Here is a 24357-nt window from a genome sequence, read left to right as displayed (position 1 = left end):
CTTCTCTGGTGCCCTACCTCACGTCCTCTCCTCCCTCTTCCTCTGCTCTGCCTCAAATGCTTGCATGTGTCTGCTCCCTCCCTCCTGCGACTTCTCTCTCTCACTCTCTTTCTCTCGCTCTCTGTCTCGCTTGTTGATCTCGCTCACTGTTGAACCACAGCAGCAGCAGCTACAGTAGGAAAGCAAGCAGTTCGCCCGTGCCAGTTCTCGGCCACAGCGGAGGCTGCGATGTGTACGTGCATGTCGTTGCATGTTTAGACTGCGTGTGCCGACCACTGCCGCGCAAAACGGGGACCTGAGCGCATACATGGAGTTACAGTGAGGGCTGAGGATGATACGGCGTGTCTCAGAGCTTACTGAAGGAAGATCACAAATCTGTCTCATCTTAATTCTGTAGCCGGTCTCATTGTGTTAGCGGCTTACGCTTAACGCTCGGATTGTGCGCTCCAAAGTGTAAGTCAACTTCTCTGCCTGTGCTTGTTCAGTTGTGATGTCACTGCCAGTTATTCACTCTGTATATAATTTGTGAACATATTTGCATGTCACGTTTTGACATCTGCAGTGGCTTAATTGGGGCACTTGGTAAAGCCCTGATTGGGACCCTGCTGACCTTCCCCACGCTGCGTACAAATGACTGCATTCTCTTCGAGGCATTGAGTTTGAGGCACTGTGAGCGACGGACACGAACAGGCAGGAAGAGAGTTAGCGTGTGTCTGCGTGGGCTACTCTGTCACCCAGAGCATGGAGAAAATCAATAGATCTCCAGTTGAAGTCGGACTGTTTATCTCTGCCAAGTGATGGGCAGACAGCGCGGCCTCAGAAGGTCCTCTGGTGATTGTTTGGAATTGCTTACAGGTGCAAAATATTTGAGCTCAGCCTGCTTCTTTTGCTTTTCCTTCTTTGATATGTTTTTAAGATAGTGTTTGGATTTTCTGTGTTCTTGCGTGAAGTACAGTAACTGTCGAAAGTTTCTCTCATCTGTCATGAGCGATAGATCCTGTCAAAAGAAGTGGCAAGAGCAGGCCAAAGACAGGGTAGAAAAATGAGATGGTCAGAAGCCGGAGCGTGTGAGGGGGGACAGAGCGACGCACCGTCATAATCAATCCTCCTGATCTTGCAACGGTATCATTTCTCCTCTTTCTTTCACTCCACTCTTTCTCTTGCCCCCATCTTTCTCCCATTTTCTATAATACTGCCACTTTGATCTTCTGTAAGACTGTGGTCTCCAGAGTTTCATTACTTTTAAAGCCTTCATCGTGAGAGGCCATAAAAAGATGCGAAGGAATGGATTTCGAAGACCATTTACCAGACATTCTGTTCAGGCTGAAAGTAATGGCTAGTCAGGGATATAATATTCCTCCACTGTGCGTAATGGACTTCTGTGCCTTGTGCTGAGCCTTCAGGTCAGGTTGGGATTGTCTGTGATGCATCAATGTTGAAAAGTATGTTGTCATGCATAGTATGTGGTTCCCCATTGTACACCCAGTGCAAAACGCCGTAAAGCCCAGTGCAAGTGTCATTGGTCATTTCTACCCGGGAACTTCACACTAGTCCTAGGTTCCATTAGTCCTACTATTGTTCTTTTTGCATTTACAGTAGGGTATATGTTGTACAAAAGTAGGTTAAGTAATGTTACAAAAGTGAAAAAACATTTAATTATGGTGAATTCCCATTATTTGTTGATTTTCAATTCAACAGGTTTATAGACAACAGTACAATTAAAGGTGATTAATGGTGTATGTCAACAGAATGTTTCATTTTTATAAATTGGACAAAACTGGATCTGGTTTGTTAGCTATTTGAAGTAGTACATTTATTTGTGAACTTTAAAATCAGTTTGGGGTTGTAATATACACCATCAAATAATATATAAAGAGGTTAGGATCAGGATTAGGAGGAGGCCCCGGGGAAGACCCAGGACATGCTGGAAGGATTACATCTCTCGGCTGGCTTGGGAACGCCTTGGAGTTCCCCCGGAGGAGCTGCGGGAGGTGTGTGTGGATCGGGAGGTCTGGGCGGCTTTGCTTGAGCTGCTGCCCACGCGACCCGACTCCGGATAAAGGGGAAGAAAATGGATGGATGGATGGAGGTTAGGATCAGTGGACCCGAGGACTACTGGACCCTCCACCCAGGGTAACGGCTGCTACCATTTCTACCCAATGCAGTTACCATTTTACACACTTTACACCTGCATCCTCTAAATTACAATGAAGTGTGGTCTAAATTACAATGAAGTGTGGTCGGTCGCTGAGATGGCACTTTGATTTCATCCATCACTAGAAAGATTTGCACCTTAGACCTGCAGACAGTCTCAAGTTGAGCGCTGTCTAGCACTGTAAAAAGAACACAACTGGTAAAGGAGCCTTGCATAAGGATGTTCACATATATACATATATATACATATACATATATATATACATATATATATATATATACATATATACATATATATATATATATATACATATATATATATATATATATATATACATATATATATATATATATATATATACATATATATATATATATATATACATATATATATATATATACATATACATATATATATACATATACATATATATACATATATACATATATACATATATACATATATATATATATACATATATATATATATACATATATACATATATATACATATATACATATATATATATATATATATATATATATATATATATATATATATATATATATATATATATACTTTGCCTACCTGTATATTTCTTCACGACTTGTGTTCAACCTGTAAAGTCAGATCTGGTAGCACGTGTTGTGTGGCATCATCCACCCCCGAGGCCTGTATGGCAAGCACCCAGGCAGACAAACGATCCATCCCTTGAAAGTAACAATCTATCTACCTTAGCCAGGTAAAGCATGGGTGTCCCACTGGCCTTCTCCAACTGCCTGGGTCCTCAACACTGAAGCACCTGCATGCTAGATCATGGCCAAATGTTGTAGCTGACCTTCCCTCACAGTGCAGGTGATACGCCTCATGTCAGTCTCTTGAAGTAACCATTTGTTTGACTTCGTCATTCTGGTGGTGCCCAAGGATCCTCCAAAGGGGCCGGCAATTAAAGATGTCTCGTCGTTGCCTTAGATCAACTGGATGATCAGACCAGAGGATCAAAACCCAGCCTGACCGGAAAATCACTAAGGGCCCTTGGGCAAGGTCCTTAATCCCCAAGTTGCTCCCAGTGTGTAGTGAGCACCTTGCATGGAAGCACCCTGACATCGGTGTGTGAGTATGTCTGGGTGAATGTGAGGCATTATTGTAAAACGCTTTGAGCTTCTGATGCAGATGGAAAAGCACTATATAAATGCAGTCCATTTACCATTTACCAGGGCCCTAAGGACTTGGACCTTTTATTTTTCCAGCAAAGATATCGGCATTACCGAACACCGCTGTCCAACACCTCATGACTCCATAAGGTTTTCTCTGGCATTTCTTAATCTCCAGTGTCCTCATAGCTAATGAACACTGTAAAACCAACCATTCTGCACCCAGGTCCTGGTTTAACGGTGGTCCCCCCCCCCCCCCCCCCCACACACACACACTTAATTGGAAATGTGTGCTCAAATGCACGCCAAATTGTCAGCGGCGCAGCTCATTTTTGCATTCACCATCAAAATAGGGCCCTGTGGGTCTGTTTCATTTATAATTGCATGACATTACACACTGTAAAACATGTAACTGAAAGTTATTACTGAGGTAGAAACTCTCGCACTCTCACTGTATTTCAATACTGCACTGCCTCACAGCATATTTGACAGCTGGCTGGGTCTTTTCTGTGTGGAGTTTCAAATTGGTCTCTGTGTTTGCACAGCTTTCCTTTCTGTCCTCCAGTTTCTTCCCACAGTTTAACAAACATTCAGGTTCATGCAACCACAAGGGATACACCTCAGCCTTGTGCTGGATCCAAACCTGAATAAATGAAGGGCATCCATCCTTTCTTGTCAGCAAGCTAATAATCATCGTCACTTGTTGTAAAAACAGATATTAAAGCTTCAAGCCAAAATTCCATCTGCATTTTTCAAAAAATATCTCTTCAGATCTCTCATACTCCACTTACATGTTGCACAATTGGACTATAATCTGAGCAAATTGGATGCAAGTCTACCACAGAATTCTCCTTCATTTTGGCAATGTCAAGGAATTCGATTTTTGGGCCAAATCTGGCACACATATGTGGACGTATTTTGGAATTGCCTTTGCACGATCAGACCAAGGTCAATCATTGGGCTCAAGGTCATCGCTCTCAGTCTTAGGGCTCTTAGCGTCTTCATGACCATGAGGTCTAGTATTGTCTAATGAAAATAGGAAGCTCTGGCTCTGGTTGTTGCTTACATAAATGAGCTTTTATTGGCCCTTAATTTTTCTTGAGAATTCTGGAGTAAAACAGGAAGTCTACACTAAAATAATTAACATTTTATTTGTTTATTTTTTTTCAGCTGCAGGCACAAAAGTTTATTTTATTTATTTATTTATTTATTTATTTTTACTTTTGTGTGCACCATAGCAGTGTCTGCTACACAGGACGTTTTTGTCATTCCAATAGAACATAACTAAAAACCCACTTCAAAATCTTCAGCACTAAAAATAAACTGCAGTAAGCAGCTGTGGTTGGCAAACTAATTATGTTTAAAAAACAAACGAAACAGTGAACAATTCAATGAGATTTCATTGGGCTTTGTCTCCCAAACAAAAAATCCATTTGGGGTTTTCACGTATCCCATCATCCCTTCCGCGCCAGAGAGTCGCTGCAGTCAAAACAACATAGAGAATCCACATGATGACAATTGTAAATTTTATACTACAAAAATGTAATTTTTTTTTATGCTTTTCGTCATGTTAGTAAGAGACTGCTGCATGATACCCTGAAAATTTGCTAAAACAATTATAACAAATAATCCGTGTCTGCTATGTTTAATCTGCGTGGAATTTAATAAACACAAACCAAATTGCAGACATATATATTAGTCTGGAACAAAGAGGACAAACAGTGTTGTAAAGGACAATAATCAAGATCTTAAAGAGCAAACTTGACTTTCTCCCAGAACGATATGAACAGGAAGCGATTGTAGCTCACAGCAGCTCCCATGAAAATAACAGAGAGACAGCCTGTGATTCTCGCATGTTTACATAAAACAAATGCAATAACAACGTCTATAAACCCAGAGAATATATTCATGAGTTTTAGGCACAATATAAAAATAGTTTTATGTTGCGATGTTAATTGTGTTGTCCATGTGCAGCGGTTAAAGTGCAGCGTGATCAGAGCGTCTCAATGCAGTTCTCAATGTTACTGAGATCTCGCAGTGTGGCGACCTCTCTGAAAAGCCTCAATGATTCAGTGTCCCATTGTCCTTGTACAGCTGGAGTTATATTAGAAAAGTCATATCACCATGTGGATCCCAAACAGAATCTCCTGTAGTGACCCCAAGCAAAATGGAAGAAGCCATTTTTGGGACACAGACCTTAGACAAGTTCAAAGATGGCTAACCTTGACTTATTCTAAGAGGTATTGTAAGAGGTTAAAATGTCACATTCTCCTCCAATTTTTTATGGTATGATCTCGTTATCGTAATGATCTTGTGAATGTTAGCATGGTGATGTCACTTCCTGGTGTCGCTAGCTGCTAACTTCACTTCGTTTTTGGCTAGAAATAACACCTTCCTCATATTATGTAAACTCTAGCAAGAAATAAACACTTCTAAAACTGAAAACACTGTTTTTGTAACCTGATAACACCTCTGGAAGGATTTACAAAACATTTAGCGGACGTTAGCGTGGTGACATCACAGGCTGGTAGCTAGCTGCAAACTCTGTCTCGTTTATGTGTAAATATAACCTCTTTGTCATATATTGTGCAAAAGCTAGCGACAATAAACACTTTTAAAACTGAAAATGTTTGGAACTTAATATAGAGTTAAATTTGTCTCATTATTAACTGCAAATGCACAGAGGGTGATCTACAAATATTCCTTGATTTGCACAACTTCCACTTTTGTCAAAAGCTCATGTAAACGCACACGCAAGATGCAGTTAAAGCGTAAATATTGTTTTTGATTGATTGAATATGTACAAATTGTACGTAAGACAATAGGATCTTAATAATTAATTAACTGCAAATTATAAAGAACACAATGCTTATATAGTTGAGGGTATTTTAGCATTGCATTATATTTAAAGAATTAGTCTTGCAACCACAGCTGCTTACTGTAATTTAACAGTGGAAGAGTAATACAATTATTTTACTCTAATAAGTTGTTGTCTATTGCAGTAGGCAAACTGTAGACTGACAGATTAATGCAGGCAAATCTAGTTGAAATAGTTTACTGACATTTAAAATTTAAATTTGCTACAGTGAAGGGAAAGACCATTTTGGACAATGTGGATGTTGAACATCCTCAAGTGTTTACCAGGGCAGGGCTTACAAAAATGCACAAGTGGATGAGTTACTCCGTCACAGCAACCTTCCGTAGACAATAACTCAAAAACAATAAATGTCATCATCTTATAACTCACCAAGGCAAAGGAACATATAACGCAGAGAACTCCTGTTGCATCTCATGAACTCTGATGCAGCAAATTGATCAAAAAAGCAACTTTGTTTTGCCTATGTAATAAAGATGTGCCGCATGCTGGATGATTCATGGAGGTGCCTGCCTTCACGAACATCACTTAACAAGTCATGGTGGGATAGATGATGCTGGATACATTGGCAAAAAATACAACAAGCTGTTTAAAACTCAAGCTAACAACCACTGGTTGAAACATGATCCCCACTATGTCGGCATATTCTGGATGGATGGCACTAACTCAAAACACTCAAACCTCCTGAGTATTTCAAAGCCCATTTCAAAATGTTCATATCAATAGGACACCATCATTACGTGGGTAAATACTAGACAAATACATAACAGAATGGGAAAATAAAACTGGAATTAAACATTAGATGGAATGTGTAGCTGGGGATAGTGATTCCACAAACTGGTGACACTAACTTGAAACACTGCTCTGAAGTATATAGAACCCTGTTTCAAAAATTGTTTGAGTCCATGTCATTAGGAAGACGTCACTACATGGGCAAGTACTAGACCAAAACTATACAATGGAACAGAAAACAAAAGAATGAATTAAACAGTAGATAGAACATATAGGTGAGGATAGAGCCAAAACTTTTTGGTGATTCTATAAATTAGCGATGTTAACTTGAAACACTGTTTTGGATTATTTCAAAACCTGTTTCAAACACTGAGGAAGACGTCACTACATGGACAAATACTATATGAAATATAGAAGGGAAATGAAAACTGGAATTAAACAATATTTTGAACATGTGGCTGGGGATAGTGCCAAAACATTTCAGTGATTCTATCAATTAGTGACGCAAACCTGTATGTTTGTATGCTTGTATGTTATTATTTTGGTGCCATGTCCTTTTTTCTTTGTCTTCGTATATATATGTGTGTGCCTGTTTGAGTGGACTGGTGCAGCGTTTTGCTGTTAACATTATAGGCAATCACATAGGGGAACAGCAAAATGCCTGGGGAGGAAATGATTGAGAGTAAAGGTCAGTAAACAGGATGCCCTTTTTAAAACCTGATACGGGGACTTGAGAAAGAGAAAAAACATCTGAGAAAAGGCATTGCAGTACTATACAGGGAGAAGCTAAATTTAAAGTAAACGTTAACAGAAAGGTGAATAACGGTGCATACTGCTGTAAGTGACAAGAATAAATATTTTTAACCAGCCATGTCATTGTAAATAGGAAATGCAACAGACGTGAGCAGGACTTGAGCTTCAGTCAGACTCACTAAACCACAATTATCCTTTTGCACCTGATCTGTCACACTAAATGTGTATAATGATATGTCCAGCAGCATTTTACACTTTCTTCCAGTTTGTCACAGGTTCCATTTGTTCACTCTGCGATATAATATAGAGCTTGTACAGTCACATGCAACAACTACACAGGTATTACACTGCTGTCAGTGCCAGGAAAGGTGTTTGCAAGGATTATTCTTAACAGGATTCATTCTGTTATTTGCCCCTCAGTGGGTGGCGCAGTCTGGTTTCACACCCAAATAGTCAACCTTCAAGTGCAACCTAGCTCTGTGAGTATTCATGAAAAAAGCTTTAATATCAGCAGGTTTCATGGCTTCCTATGTTGATTTTCACAAAGCTTTTGGTGTAGTTGATCAGAATGGCCAGTCTTAACACACATACTGTTACTGTTGTCTGGAGCACGGGCAGAGTCGAGTGAATTCTGGCATTTATCAGAGATATTGTCTGGATTTTACTCTATTCATTGCAATCATGGAATGGGTGTTGAGCTTGTGGAAACCAGTGGATTAGGTGCTGTTGATGGTAGGAAAGTTTACTGACCTTGACTTCTTGGATGATGTTGTGAGCTTTGCAAAGCTTTGATGATGTGAGCTTTGCAAAGTCAGTGGATTTCCTGGCTGTAGCACCTGAGAAGCTCGGTGAGGAGTCAGAGTATCTGGGTTTGTGATTGTCACGAATCAAGTCTAAGGTCCAGGCTGTCAATGAATTCCTGGACTCTGCCATCAGAAGTGTATCTGTATACGGTTAAAAAAAAAAGTTAGCCTCAATAACCACTAATCTAACTGAAAAGTTAACTGTGACAACACTAAACTGATTTTAAAAAACATAGCTGAAGCTACCATCAACTGCTAACATTTATTGTATGAATTTAGATATGTGGAGGAGTAGATCCTTGCTGAAACTGTTCATTTTACCCAGTTCTTACTGTAATTACTGTCCCTTACAAAGTACAAAGCTAAACTATTTCTCAATTTAAATTTATTCAAAGTTATGGTGAAAAACAGGCCTGGATTCTGAAGAACTTCTCTCTCGTAGGAGATCCATTCGTTCAAAACAAAGGACTAAAACAGTTTTTATAAAATACAATATGGGCGTGACAAAGGCGGACCTTATTTCACAAAATTATTCCCTTATTGGTCCCCGTGGGCATAGAGGGAGGTCCAGCCCCTCCAGCACGATAATGGGACACATTGTAATTTTTTTATATTGTAACTTTAATCTCTTTGTTCTAAGTGGTAAAACCAGTTCGACATGCACATTTAAGCAAATAGCAGACTAAAAGTATACCAAGCTTGAGTAAAGTAATGATGCAATACCAAAACAAATAGCAAAGAAAGCAAATTATATATAATCACCAGTGGTGGGCACAGTTCAGCTAATCCGATAGCAGATAATTATCAAAGCTAATGTTTTTGCTATCGATTAGCTTTTCAGATCATTTTTAAAACAATCATCGGGCCAATTACCTTTCAATAAATTTAGTTCCGATAACTTTCAGTTTGCTAACATTTTCTTTGCTGAAAAAGTTTAACTGTCAAAAAACGTTTGTAAACCTCAAAATCAAACATTTTAGTCCGTTTGTTTTGTGTTTATAGCCACTGAGCAGACTAGCTGCCTATTGCTTGCTGATGGCGTCATCATTAAGTGCAAAACGTGATTGGCCGGTCGAAACAGGGAGCATTGTGGGTAGTGTAGTTCAGGTTGACTGGACGTTACAGTGACTTGTCCACTCAACACAAAAACAAAACAGACTAATTTTAACATTATTTTATTTTATTTATTTGTGGCTGTAATTTAATTGCCAAGACTTGGTGGGGGAGAGGAGCTCTCACTGTGCAGCTGTGTGTACAGAGGTAGGGACTTTTCATGTTTAGACACTGTTTTGGAATTTTAAAAAGGACGCTTTATGTGGATTATTTATTCAGATGAATCCACTTGAAACTAACAGGTAAGAATTTATATTTACTATGTGTATTTTACGCTGACAATCAATGCATTAATGGATCTATTTCAGTTGTTTAAGCCGCAGGGTTCAAAGCATGTGAAAAAGCGGCAGCTTTTAGTTCATAAATGACGGTGTATCTAATACTGAGATAAACTGTGACTTCTAATACTGTTTTACTGCTTTTGACAGATGATGTCAGTGTTTGTTTGTTTGTTTTTTTATTCAATCATTTTTTTGTGTGTTCTTTGTGTTTGTGATCCTTGAATTTACCCAGCAGCCCCTGCAGTACTTAAAGTAAAACTGATTTATCAGAAGCCACCAGTGTAATCTGATGTGGCCACGTCCAAATCAATACTAATAGTTATCGGTTATCTGTAATAAAGATAATTTTTTTTTATCAGTTTATCGGTTTATCGTCATAAAAGATAACTTTTCAGTTATCGGATTAATGGTTATTGAAGCTAACTTTTTGGTTAGCTGTGCCCACCACTGATCATCACACAAATATATCGAACAAAAACACACTTGTATATGAGGACAATATAAGCAATTGGCCCCCTGCATAAAGCTATTAGCATATCATACAGCCAAAGATCTATTAAATACTTTGTATTTAGCAGCAAGAAACGTGGCTGCTATACTCTGTCAGAAGCAGTCAGACCACTGGGATTACTGTCCAGAAAATGACCTAAGAGGTGCAGAGAGATGAAGCAAAGACTATGCCGCTAATTCAACAGACCCGGACAAAACTTCACTGCAAGTCTTTTCTTCATGAATATTAAATCACTGGCCAGCAAAATGTAACACCTGGAATCTGCAGAGAAACATACAGAACTGTTGCATTAGGATTTTTAAATATGGCTCAACTTGACAATGCTAACAGGACAACTTTATATACATAGAAAAACAACTGGTGCCCCACTGTAAATGCAAGTAAATTAAATAAACATTATTCTCTTACACTATAATACTTATCTACTTGTTAAACTTTATTTAAAAAATGCTAGCAGACTTGAAGTTAGTGGAGCTAGATTTAGTGGAAGCTAATTGGCCTGCTAATGGTTTTCAGTGTTAGCTGAAAAAGCTAGCTTCACTATATTAGTGGAACTGTGGTCACAAGTGAGTTGACCTAACCCCTGAGATTAATTTACATATGTTTTGAGCGCCAAAGGCCGCGTGTAGCCTTTGACATGTAGCTGACTCATTGTTCAGAAAAGATGTGATCAGTTCAGCATATGAAAGAGCGCGTCATGGCAGAAACATGGCAGTGTTTGTGCAGAAGATTGCGTTAAGAGGCTGCAGATCCTTTAATTAAGTTATGTAGAATCACCTTTGTGGCTGTTAATTACATGCGCTGTGTTTTAGCTTTGATCAGAATGACCCGTGTCCTTTGCGTGGTCTCGGCCCTTTCCTCCTTCAGCACGGACGAGGATGTAGACAGCGTTACATGCAGATGCGATTGGCGTGTGAGATTGTGTGTGTGCTTTTGGTGCATTTTCTGCCAATGCAGCTAATCTAGCTACGTTATTGACGGGTTTGTCCCCTAACTCTCTCGCTGTGTCCCAGTTCTTGTGTGTTGACACCCCCTATTCACATCCTGCCTGCAGCAAGCACTGAGGAAGGAGTGAGAGGGTGAAAGGGAGACAGGAGGAGAGCATGTCCTCATATCCGCTGGATCCCGTACAAATGATGAGCTCATTTTTTTGCATTGATTTGTGACACGATGCGCTTTTCAAATACGCTTGCATCAAAGGAAAGTTTACTTGACACTGATAACCATGTGTGATGATTGTTTTCTTGTTTCTGCAGAGCACCTTCCTGGGTAGTGCCACATTTTCCATCAGAGATCTGCTGACAGCCAAAGATGAGCGGCTGACCTTGAATCTCAGGTAAGTACACAAGTATTTTGTTCATTTCTCTCAAAGGGTAAAATGGATTAATTTCACAAAGAGCTTATCTTCACACATATGCACACAAACCATCAATCCAAACCCGATATTAAATTTGATTGATTTATGACAGATGTAGCTAACTTCTGGTCCAAGGGCTGAATATAGCTTTGTAATCAGATTACTCCTCTTGCATCTTATTTATTAAACACAACCACCATGAACGTTTGCTTTTGAATTGCACATTTTTCCAGGTCACAGAAGTCTAACATCATTTGAGACATCTACGTCACTGATGGTCTTGTTTTCAACATGCACAAATGATGTTTAACTTGAAACCCCAAGTATATTTCATTGCAAAATATAGATCAAGACCAGATTTTTGAAACACCTTTTAGAAGAGCAGCTGAAAGGGTTAAACATCACCAGTTTTATTTTTGAGAGAAAAAAACAGGCAGATACTGATACTTTATGGCTTAGGTTCATGGAATTTATTTAGCGTTTTTTGATTACACAATTTTTATTCCTCCAGTTGGCCTTTGAGTGTTTGAGATAACTGATTTATGATTTAGGGAAAGACATGTACTTGTAGATGCTACGTAGCCACTGGGGATATTCCAGGGATGTGTGCATGTTGTGTTGATTGGAAGTTGTAAGACTAGTGAAGAAATACATTTGTGTCAGTAAGTGCATCTTATTCAGTTTGATGGCATTTTATCTGGAAAGTCAGTGGAAAGGACACACATAGCCATAAACCCACAGTGGGATGGGTACTGGATCATAAAAAGTACTATGAATAAAGAGAATTCTGCACACCAGAAAGGCTCCCATGCACATGCTTTTCTTCAGAGTGCTTACAATTACATCCAGAGTCACCAATGTGAACACCCACAATGCATCATAAATACAAGCATTCATTTTTCTATAATGGCTTATTACAATTCAGGATCATGGGGGAGCTTGAGCCTATTGCATTGGTCACTGGGTGAGAGGCAGGATACACCTGACAGACGGCAGTCTGTTGCAGTGCAAGATATAGACAGAAAAAGTCACACGTACATTCAACTTAGTTTCCAGTTCACCTGGAAATGGGAGGGAGCCAGAGAACCCGAAGAGAGCCAACACAAACACCAGGAGAACATGCAAACTCCACTCAGAAAGGACCAGGCTGGAAGTGATCCCAGGACCATGTTGATATGATGCAACAGTATTAACCACTAATACGCCAAGCTGCCTATCATAAATACAATGCCATGAAGAAATAAAAACAATTAATAAAGTATGTAACAATAAAAAAAGTGTGTATATATGTTTGTGTGTGTGTGTATATATGTTTGTGTGTATATATATATATATATATATATATATATACTCAACAAAAATATAAACGCAACACTTTTGGTTTTGCTCCCATTTTGTATGAGATGAACTCAAAGATCTAAAACTTTTTCCACATACACAATATCACCATTTCCCTCAAATATTGTTCACAAACCAGTCTAAATCTGTGATAGTGAGCACTTCTCCTTTGCTGAGATAATCCATCCCACCTCACAGGTGTACCATATCAAGATGCTGATTAGACACCATGATTAGTGCACAGGTGTGCCTTAGACTGCCCACAATAAAAGGCCACTCTGAAAGGTGCAGTTTTATCACACAGCACAATGCCACAGATGTCGCAAGATTTGAGGGAGCGTGCAATTGGCATGCTGACAGCAGGAATGTCAACCAGAGCTGTTGCTCGTGTATTGAATGTTCATTTCTCTACCATAAGCCGTCTCCAAAGGCATTTCAGAGAATTTGGCAGTACATCCAACCAGCCTCACAACCGCAGACCACGTGTAACCACACCAGCCCAGGACCTCCACATCCAGCATGTTCACCTCCAAGATCGTCTGAGACCAGCCACTCGAACAGCTGCTGAAACAATGGGTTTGCATAACAAAAGAATTTATGCACAAACTGTCAGAAACCGTCTCAGGGAAGCTCATTTGCATGCTCGTCATCCTCATCGGGGTCTCGACCTGACTCCAGTTCGTCGTCGTAACCGACTTGAGTGGGCAAATGCTCACATTCGCTGGTGTTTGGCATGTTGGAGAGGTGTTCTCTTTACGGATGAATCCCGGTTCACACTGACCAGGGCAGATGGCAGACAGCGTGTGTGGCGTCGTGTGGGTGAGCGGTTTTCTGATGTCAATGTTGTGGATCGAGTGGCCCATGGTGGTGGTGGGGTTATGGTATGGGTAGGCGTCTATTATGGACGAAGAACACAGGTGCATTTTATTGATGGCATTTTGAATGCACAGAGATACCGTGAGGAGATCCTGAGGCCCATTGTTGTGCCATACATCCAAGAACATCACCTCATGTTGCAGCAGGATAATGCACGGCCCCATGTTGCAAGGATCTGTACACAATTCTTGGAAGCTGAAAATATCCCAGTTCTTGCATGGCCGGCATACTCACCGGACATGTCACCCATTGAGCATGTTTGGGATGCTCTGGACCGGCGTATACGACAGCGTGTACCAGTTCCTGCCAATATCCAGCAACTTCACACAGCGATGGAAGATTAGTGGACCAACATTCCACAGGCCACAACTGACAACCTGATCAACTCTATGCGAAGGAGATGTGTTGCACTGCATGAGGCAAATGGTGGTCACACCAGATACTGACTGGTATCCCCCCCCAATAAAACAAAACTGCACCTTTCAGAGTGGCCTTTTATTGTGGACAGTCTAAGGCACACCTGTGCACTAATCATGGTGTCTAATCATTTCTAGAAATCTGGCCAATTTTCTTAAATCCTCCAAACAGTGACTATCCAGGGTTGGGACCAGGAAGCAGAGTTGTAGTCTTACACACCTCTCTGCAGCTTCTCTCCCCCTGCCATCCCCTCATTACCCCATCCCCGTAGAGACGGTGCCTGCTCCCAGACCACCAATAACCAGTAAAAATCTATTTAAGCATAAAAATTCAAAAAGAAAAAATAATATAGCACCTTCAACTGCGCCACAGACTAAAACAGTTAAACGTGGTCTATTAAACATTAGGTCTCTCTCTTCTAAGTCCCTGTTAGTAAATGATATAATAATTGATCAACATATTGATTTATTCTGCCTTACAGAAACCTGGTTACAGCAGGATGAATATGTTAGTTTAAATGAGTCAACACCCCGAGTCACACTAACTGCCAGAATGCTCGTAGCACGGGCCGAGGCGGAGGATTAGCAGCAATCTTCCATTCCAGCTTATTAATTAATCAAAAACCCAGACAGAGCTTTAATTCATTTGAAAGCTTGACTCTTAGTCTTGTCCATCCAAATTGGAAGTACCAAAAACCAGTTTTATTTGTTATTATCTATCATCCACCTGGTCGTTACAGTGAGTTTCTCTGTGAATTTTCAGACCTTTTGTCTGACTTAGTGCTTAGCTCAGATAAGATAATTATAGTGGGCGATTTTAATATCCACACAGATGCTGAGAATGACAGCCTCAACACTGCATTTAATCTATTATTAGACTCTATTGGCTTTGCTCAAAATGTAAATGAGTCCACCCACCACTTTAATCATATCTTAGATCTTGTTCTGACTTATGGTATGGAAATTGAAGACTTAACAGTATTCCCTGAAAACTCCCTTCCGTCTGATCATTTCTTAATAAAATTTACATTTACTCTGATGGACTACCCAGCAGTGGGGAATAAGTTGCATTACACTAGAAGTCTTTCAGAAAGCGCTGTAACTAGGTTTAAGGATATGATTCCTTCTTTATGTTCTCTAACGCCATATACCAACACAGTGCAGAGTAGCTACCTAAACTCTGTAAGTGAGATAGAGTATCTCGTCAATAGTTTTACATCCTCATTGAAGACAACTTTGGATGCTGTAGCTCCTCTGAAAAAGAGAGCTTTAAATCAGAAGTGCCTGACTCCGTGGTATAACTCACAAACTCGTAGCTTAAAGCAGATAACCCGTAAGTTGGAGAGGAAATGGCATCTCACTGATTTAGAAGATCTTCACTTAGCCTGGAAAAAGAGTCTGTTGCTCTATAAAAAAGCCCTCCGTAAAGCTAGGACATCTTTCTACTCATCACTAATTGAAGAAAATAAGAACAACCCCAGGTTTCTTTTCAGCACTGTAGCCAGGCTGACAAAGAGTCAGAGCTCTATTGAGCCGAGTATTCCTTTAACTTTAACTAGTAATGACTTCATGACTTTCTTTGCTAATAAAATTTTAACTATTAGAGAAAAAATTACTCATAACCATCCCAAAGACATATCGTTATCTTTGGCTGCTTTCAGTGATGCCGGTATTTGGTTAGACTCTTTCTCTCCGATTGTTCTGTCTGAGTTATTTTCATTAGTTACTTCCTCCAAACCATCAACATGTCTATTAGACCCCATTCCTACCAGGCTGCTCAAGGAAGCCCTACCATTAATTAATGCTTCGATCTTAAATATGATCAATCTATCTTTATTAGTTGGCTATGTACCACAGGCTTTTAAGGTGGCAGTAATTAAACCATTACTTAAAAAGCCATCACTTGACCCAGCTATCTTAGCTAATTATAGGCCAATATCCAACCTTCCTTTTCTCTCAAAAATTCTTGAAAGGGTAGTAGTAAAACAGCTAACTGATCATCTGCAGAGGAATGGTCTATTTGAAGAGTTTCAGTCAGGTTTTAGAATTCATCATTGTACAGAAACAGCATTAGTGAAGGTTACAAATGATCTTCTTATGGCCTCAGACAGTAGACTCATCTCTGTGCTTGTTCTGTTAGACCTCAGTGCTGCTTTTGATACTGTTGACCATAAAATTTTATTACAGAGATTAGAGCATGCCATAGGTATTAAAGGCACTGCACTGCGGTGGTTTGAATCATATTTATCTAATAGATTACAATTTGTTCATGTAAATGGGGAATCTTCTTCACAGACTAAGGTTAATTATGGAGTTCCACAAGGTTCTGTGCTAGGACCAATTTTATTCACTTTATACATGTTTCCCTTAGGCAGTATTATTAGACGGCATTGCTTAAATTTTCATTGTTACGCAGATGATACCCAGCTTTATCTATCCATGAAGCCAGAGAACACACACCAATTAGCTAAACGGCAGGATTGTCTTACAGACATAAAGACATGGATGACCTCTAATTTCCTGCTTTTAAACTCAGATAAAACTGAAGTTATTGTACTTGGCCCCACAAATCTTAGAAACATGGTGTCTAACCAGATCCTTACTCTGCATGGCATTACCCTGACCTCTAGTAATACTGTGAGAAATATGTAGGACTGCTTTTTTGCATTTGCGCAATATCTCTAAAATTAGAAAGGTCTTGTCTCAGAGTGATGCTGAAAAACTAATTCATGCATTTATTTCCTCTAGGCTGGACTACTGTAATTCATTATTATCAGGTTGTCCTAAAAGTTCCCTGAAAAGCCTTCAGTTAATTCAAAATGCTGCAGCTAGAGTACTGACAGGGACTAGAAGGAGAGAGCATATGTCACCCATATTGGCCTCTCTTCATTGGCTTCCTGTTAATTCTAGAATAGAATTTAAAATTCTTCTTCTTACTTATAAGGTTTTGAATAATCATGTCCCATCTTATCTTAGGGACCTCATAGTACCATATCACCCCAATAGAGCGCTTCGCTCTCAGACTGCAGGCTTACTTGTAGTTCCTAGGGTTTGTAAGAGTAGAATGGGAGGCAGAGCCTTCAGCTTTCAAGCTCCTCTCCTGTGGAACCAGCTCCCAATTCAGATCAGGGAGACAGACACCCTTTCTACTTTTAAGATTAGGCTTAAAACTTTCCTTTTTGTTAAAGCTTATAGTTAGGGCTGGATCAGGTGACCCTGAACCATCCCTTAGTTATGCTGCTATAGACTTAGACTGCTGGGGGGTTCCCATGATGCACCCAGTGTTTCTTTTTATTCACCTCTTTTTGCTCTGTATGCACCACTCTGCTTTTAGTCATTGGTGATTGATCTCTGCTCCCCTCCACAGCATGTCTTTTTCCTGATTCTCTCCCCTCAGCCCCAACCAGTCCCAGCAGAAGACTGCCCCTCCCTGAGCCTGGTTCTGCTGGAGGTTTCTTCCTGTTAAAAGGGAGTTTTTCCTTCCCACTGTTGCCAAGTGCTTGCTCACAGGGGGTCGTTTTGACCGTTGGGGTTTTTCCGTAATTATTGTATGGCCTTGCCTTACAATATAAGGCGCCTTGGGGCAACTGTTTGTTGTGATTTGGTGCTATATAAATAAAATTGATTTGATTTGATCTTGGTATGGCACACCTGTGAGGTGGGATGGATTATCTCAGCAAAGGAGAAGTGCTCACTATCACAGATTTAGACTGGTTTATGAACAATATTTGAGGGAAATGGTGATATTGTGTATGTGGAAAAAGTTTTAGATCTTTGAGTTCATCTCATACAAAATGGGAGCAAAACCAAAAGTGTTGCATTTATATTTTTGTTGAGTGTGTATATATATGTATATAAAAATTCATAGCACACCTTTTCACCTCAAAATACCAGTTGTAATTAAAAGCCAACTCCATGAAATAATATTTTAAAAAATTGAAAACTCCCTCATAGATGCATCAAATAGTTAAATGGTCCATTCAGAACTCTGGTCAGCCATTATATATATATATATAATATATAAAATGTGCATGTGGCAGGAAATGGTCAATTAAAAAAATGATAAACTTTTTAAATTATTTCATGAACTTGGTATTTTGAAAAAAAAATGGTTACTAGTTTTATTTATTGATGACATGTATATACTTTTTTGACTGTTAAATGTGTATTTTTTGGCACGGTTGGAATTTATGATGGACTGTGGGTACTTAAGTCAACACTAGATGTAATTGTAAACAGTCTAAAGAAGTGCGCGTGGCTCAAAATGTCATGTAAATAAATACTAGGCACGGCACCTTTTTTTGTTGTTTTTGTTTTTTTGGTCTGTTGATTTCTCATCTGTCATTTGATCTGTAAAGGAAATTATGATTTTTAACACATCTATATCTTCTTCATTTTGGGATCATTATTATTATTATTATTATTATTATTATTATTATTATTATTATTATTACAGCTTCCATCATCCTTGTTGTTGGATGTTTAAGATGCGGAGATCTTGGCATGTTAATGTTTTTTAACTTTACAAGACAAAATCAGCCTTTCGCGACAAACCGTCAAAGCAAGACAAACAATGGCAGAAATTGCAAAAGGAAGTTGAAGCAGAGATTAGAATAGTAGAAGCAACAGAACAGAAAGGATACAGTCAGTGAGTTTACCCCAGAGAAGATTGAGTATTAACATTAGAACTGAGTTAACCTTTGCTCTTGAGCATGATTCATGCTGTGACCTACTTGTGAACTTCTATATGAGTACTGCAAAGACCCACAAATAACAAGGTTTTTCACTCATGAAAGTGTATTGTGCTTGCAGATATAGTAGTTATAAACCCAACAGTAGAGTTAAGGTTATTGACCACAGTGCATCTCAGTCATTAGCACGTAATGTTTGACTAATTGTTTTAATGTTGCTCAGTTGAGAGAAACACTCGAATCCCCTGCATTTAAATTAGCTTTGATTTCCATGTCTATTACACTTTAATTGGAGCTTGTGTGGTTGCATGTTACTGCCTCTGAAATCAAGTGAAGTCAATTCAAAGCTGACACACAACATAAGATGCTGACGTAAAGTGCTAACAAACATATTTTTCTTTTCTCCATCAGAAATTCAACAGGAAATCACATTTTAAATGTCCAAACATTCTTATTCAAATAAAAACTAAATATAACATTTTCTTTTATTAAAGAATCTGTTTAAAGGAAGGAAGAAAAAAATGGTTATAAAAATGATTGCGTTCTTGTAGAAGTGCTGAATGACACGGGACAACATAAAGTTGTGGATGATCACTTAATCATGAAATAATTGTACAAACCTTGTTCAATCTAATCAGATTTGAACCAGGAGTTGTATTCCTATATGGCTCAGTACTGTTGGCGTAGGTGCTTAATATCCCTGGATTTCATAGAATAAAGTGGGTGAAAATGAGTAACTGATGTTTTTGATGGGACTATCATCCATCACAGGTCTGTTCCCCAACGCGGGCCGGTAACATTTAGAATTGGGGCCACTGAAACGACGCAAGTGTGTGTGTGTGTGTGTGTGTGTGTGTGTGTGTGTGTGTGTGTGTGTGTGTGTGTGTGTGTGTGTGTGTGTGTGTGTGTGTGTGTGTGTGTGTGTGTGTATAATACAAATAATGAATGTTTGAGTTCAGTGGTATGAATATTTTATGGGGTGAAAGCTGGAACATACCATTTAACAAGGTGAAGCAGAGTTGAATGGTTTGTTCCAGCTTTCACCAATTTAAATATTTGTGCCATTGAAAGAATGCAAAAACTTTCATTATTTGTTTTATATAACGGCTAAAATAGATTCTTGTCATTTGATATTTTATTAATTTATAAACAGAAAAAAGACTTACATTTTGGTGTGTCACTGCACTGACTTTGTGTACTTCCAAAAAAAGAAAAGAAAGAGTGTACCTCCTCAATCCAGCAAAAAAATCTAAATTTTGTCAAGCTTTGGTGCATCACTGCTGCTCTGAAATCAACAATCCAACACAAACTTTAAATAGGAGTCCAAAAATAAGAGAAAAAAATCACGTCAGAAATTAGTCCAGCTTTTCATTCTTTCAACTTCCTCTTGGTGTGTGTGTGTGTGTGTGTGTGTGTGTGTTCGGAGAATTAGCTTCATCAATTAGCTCCTCCAAATCGTCATCTGTGAGCTAAGGGTTTGCAAATGTATGGAACCAAATTTGCATGCTAAATGGAACTAAATAGCACTCTAAATGCAACGCAACACAAATGGAATGAATAATCCATGTCATGTGACATACAACGCACCAATCAAATGACAAGGATCCACTCAGCTGTATATATATATGTGTGTGTGTGTGTGTGTGCACTCATCGGCCACTTATTAGGTACACCTTGAATTGCATCTTGCTTTGTTTAGTCACCGGGTCTGAGCATGCTTTCGAAAAAATAAACAGATGGTTTTTATTCAAGGACATTTTGCTGAGTAATATTTACTCTGCTGGGATAACATTTGATCCCAGTCTAAATAGAGTAAAAACACTCTATTGTAGAGTAACATCAGTTTTACAGATGTCGCCGACTGAGCGATCCCCCCGCCCCGCCCTGCCTCCACTGCGCATGCGTCAGTTTGGAGCACAGTCACTCTGTGGACGGACTGCCTTCACCCAATGTGATCAAATGGATTAATGGGATTATTAATCATCAGATAATAAAAGTAAAACCTCTTAAATCATTGTAAAGTCAATTTTAAGCAGGAACAAGGCCATTTGGGGCAGGAACAAGGCGATATTCCATGACACTTTGAAATGATGGGAGGTCAGTGAATGCAAAAGTTAGCAGTCATGTAGCTGTAGCACTCTGATCGCTTCCTCCGCCTTTTCTGATGAAATAATGCTGAATTTATGCAGAAATGATTTTTACACAAAAGCTTCAGATATCTGTCACTGAGACAGATGACTGGAGTGCAGTTTTAAGCAGAAAGGAGGTGATCATCCGTAAACCGCGGCTGATGACGCATGCACAGTAAAGGCAGGGTGGACCGAGTTTTAGGGCGGACCATTCAGTCAGCGACACCGTCTAGTCAATGTAAATGGTTTTAGTCCAATAAGAGTTGATTTTTACACTATGCTGAGTTTAGCCCTGTGGTAGAGTATATTTAACTCGATTTAGACTGGGACCAAATGTTATCACAGCATTTTAAATTTTACTCAGCAAAATTTCCTGTACACTTTCCGCAAATCCGCCAGTATTAATGCTGAACTTCATTTCATACTTCCATTAGTGGGCAGATCCAGACTGCCCTGTCCGTATATGCGGGGTTTTTTTTAATGGGAATGCATTACATTGGGGTGGGACGTTTTGTCAGATGTGAGCAAAAACCCTTATATGGTGTTTATTACATGGAAAACCATACTTTTTTTTGCTTTTGTCCAGTGAGCGCGAATATCCAGTTTATACAATGTCGATTTAGGCAAGTTTTACAGTATACTAACTAATTATATAGGACTTTCCCAGGAATCAAAGCACAAAACAAAAAAACACCTCTAATAGTAAAAGAATAAATCCCAGTAATAGAAAGTATTCTACAACATTGCATAAAACACATAAAGAAAATGAGTTCTACTCTGGTACAACTTTTCTCTTTTCTCTCTCTCTCTCTCTCTCTCTATCTCTATCTGTTGAAGAGGCATTTTTTGACAGGTGTGACTTATATTCCAAAAAATACAATACATAAAACGAAGCTGAATGGTAAAGATGCCCGAATGGTTTCTGCAGAGACCGGAGTCCAACTGTTTAAACAGTTTCTTTCTGGCTGTGTGTGTGTGTGTGCGCGCGCGCGTGCATATAAATTCGCGTCTGTTAGTTTTTGTATCTCTCGTTAGATCAAAACTGCTTCTTGGCATTTTTGGCTAAAACAAAGTTGTTTTCTCAGTCATTTGCACACTTGTGCTTGAAGTCATGCGGAGAATAAACAGATTTTTTTTAACTCTACCAGTAAATGTGTGAGATGAAAATAGTCTCTGTCTTTTCAGTTTGGTTTGAATTGTCAGAATGCATTTTCTTTTTCCTTTGTATTCATAGTTGTGTCTGAATGTTTGTCCTTTTCAATGTCTCCCCTCTTCTTTTGCTGCAGTCTCCTGATATGCTTTTCATTTCCTGCAGGTTATCCCAGCTGACTCAGTGTAGTTGTGTTGCACAAAATTGACTGCAAGCTGCAGTGAGCACATTTTACATCCCAGCATCTGCGTTGCATGTGTGCACGTGTGCATGTATACAGGTCAACAGCAAGTACATAACAGTACATAATCATTTTACTCCTCTGTAGTTATTATGCATGGTTTTACTCCCAGACCATTTTCTTCTTTGCCAGCATATTTTTCTTCAAGATCTAATTTAAAATAGTAGACAAATGACAGTGTTTTGCTACTATTTTGGTCTGTTTTATGATAGAAAGCTCCAATAAATGGTAAGACCATTCGGCTGCTCCCTTGATTTTTCACTCGGGGTCCCCACAGCAGATCCAAGGTGGATCCAAGGTAGAAACAGTTGATTACACACCCGCTGCAGGGTCTGTAATCAACGTAGAGGAGTGATCATTTTCCTGACAAACAACCTCAAAAACAACGGCGGCTCTGAGGGACCGAAAGGGAATTGTTAAGCAAAACGACTATTGATATCGGTGGCTCAAATCATTTCTTAACGATACTCGAAAAGAATTGGTTCTCGATACCCAACCCTAAGCACAAATAAACTACAGCCTGGTACAAAAAAAAATAACCTGTGTGGGCCCACCTGCTTTATACCTTTAAGCCATAAAGTTATGCATAATTGGGGCATTTGAGTGACAGCTCATGTATTGCCACCAAGGGAAACTCAGAGGTCCGGCAGCAGCTGTGAGCATCTGTGGCGTATCTGTGGCGTGTCTGTCCTTTGAACATTTTACTGCAAATATCTGTAATAAAATGACTTATTGTGGGTTTAATTCTGACAGAACAGAGCTTTTGTTTTATTCTATTGATTGTTATACTGCAGTATCTCTATCCAACAAAAGAACTGGAACTAACTTTTAAGAGTACTGCAGGTTGATATAACTGTTATATTACAAAAATTATACCTATCTGACCACATTTCTGTGTACTAGTAACATGCTGATAGTTATTTTGTCACCATTTTGAGCATATTGTGGGTCTTTAACTGCAGGCACAGCTGGCTGGCTCTTTCTGATTGATTTCTTACTAAACTACCAGTAAGTGCAAATATTTCATGTAAATGAAGCAGTCGTCAAAGGTGAGTAGAACACTAAGAGGCTTAATCACTGTGTTTTAATATGGCTAGGATTGTCAAAATGTAAGCACCCTTTAGGGCCACTTTCACACATAGTATGAATAAGTACAAATCAGGGCGAATCACAGCAGAACAGCTCGTATGAGCGAACCACGAAAACACCGAGCTGATGGGCAGGCATGAAGGGTCCCACTGCGATGGTTTCGTGCAGTGCAAGAGTGTCATGCACGAGCGTGCATAAAACCATCGCAGCGGGAACACAGTGCCAGCAACTGGAGCGTGTGTAACCACATAGCGCAGCTGCTGTGAACAAAAAAGAAAAATACATGCCACCCACAGGATTACGCTGATTACCAGACGGAAACTTTACCACTGCGCTACAATCACAGTCTTATAACAGGAGCGTGAAATGGCTAAAATCAACACAAAGATCAACTTTTTTTAATAAAAAAAGAGAAAAAAGCGCTGTGATAACTGACCAAACAGCATTTGTTACTGCGTATTACTGCTGATACATGACTGAAAGTGGTGTATTTGTCTCACTGTTTGCTTGGTATATAGTCCTTTGGCGTGCTGCTCACAGGACACGTGTGTCAGGGCGGGCCTGTCAATATGTGCGCTGTACATGCTCTCCAGCCTGTCGCAAAAGTGATATATGTTTTTATGTATTTCCATGTGAGGACAGCAACCACACACACACACACACACGCGCGTGCATGTCCATCAAAACATCAGA

At 39.4% G+C, this 24357-nt stretch overlaps 1 protein-coding gene across 1 annotated transcript in view; it reads left to right on the top strand.

Annotated features, from left to right (window-relative positions):
• The window catches only part of inpp4b (inositol polyphosphate-4-phosphatase type II B), a 468720-nt gene that overhangs the window by 176349 nt on the left and 268014 nt on the right, over window positions 1-24357 (top strand). Inside the window, exon 5 of the mRNA XM_034187536.1 lies at window positions 11634-11713. Coding sequence (XP_034043427.1) covers window positions 11634-11713 — 80 coding nt within the window. The remainder of the gene's footprint in view (window positions 1-11633; window positions 11714-24357) is intronic.

Source organism: Thalassophryne amazonica, chromosome 15 (assembly GCF_902500255.1).
Source record: "Thalassophryne amazonica chromosome 15, fThaAma1.1, whole genome shotgun sequence".
Taxonomy (NCBI): domain Eukaryota; kingdom Metazoa; phylum Chordata; class Actinopteri; order Batrachoidiformes; family Batrachoididae; genus Thalassophryne; species Thalassophryne amazonica.
Note: the sequence above shows the minus strand (reverse complement) of the source record. Positions and strands in the feature narration are given on the sequence as shown.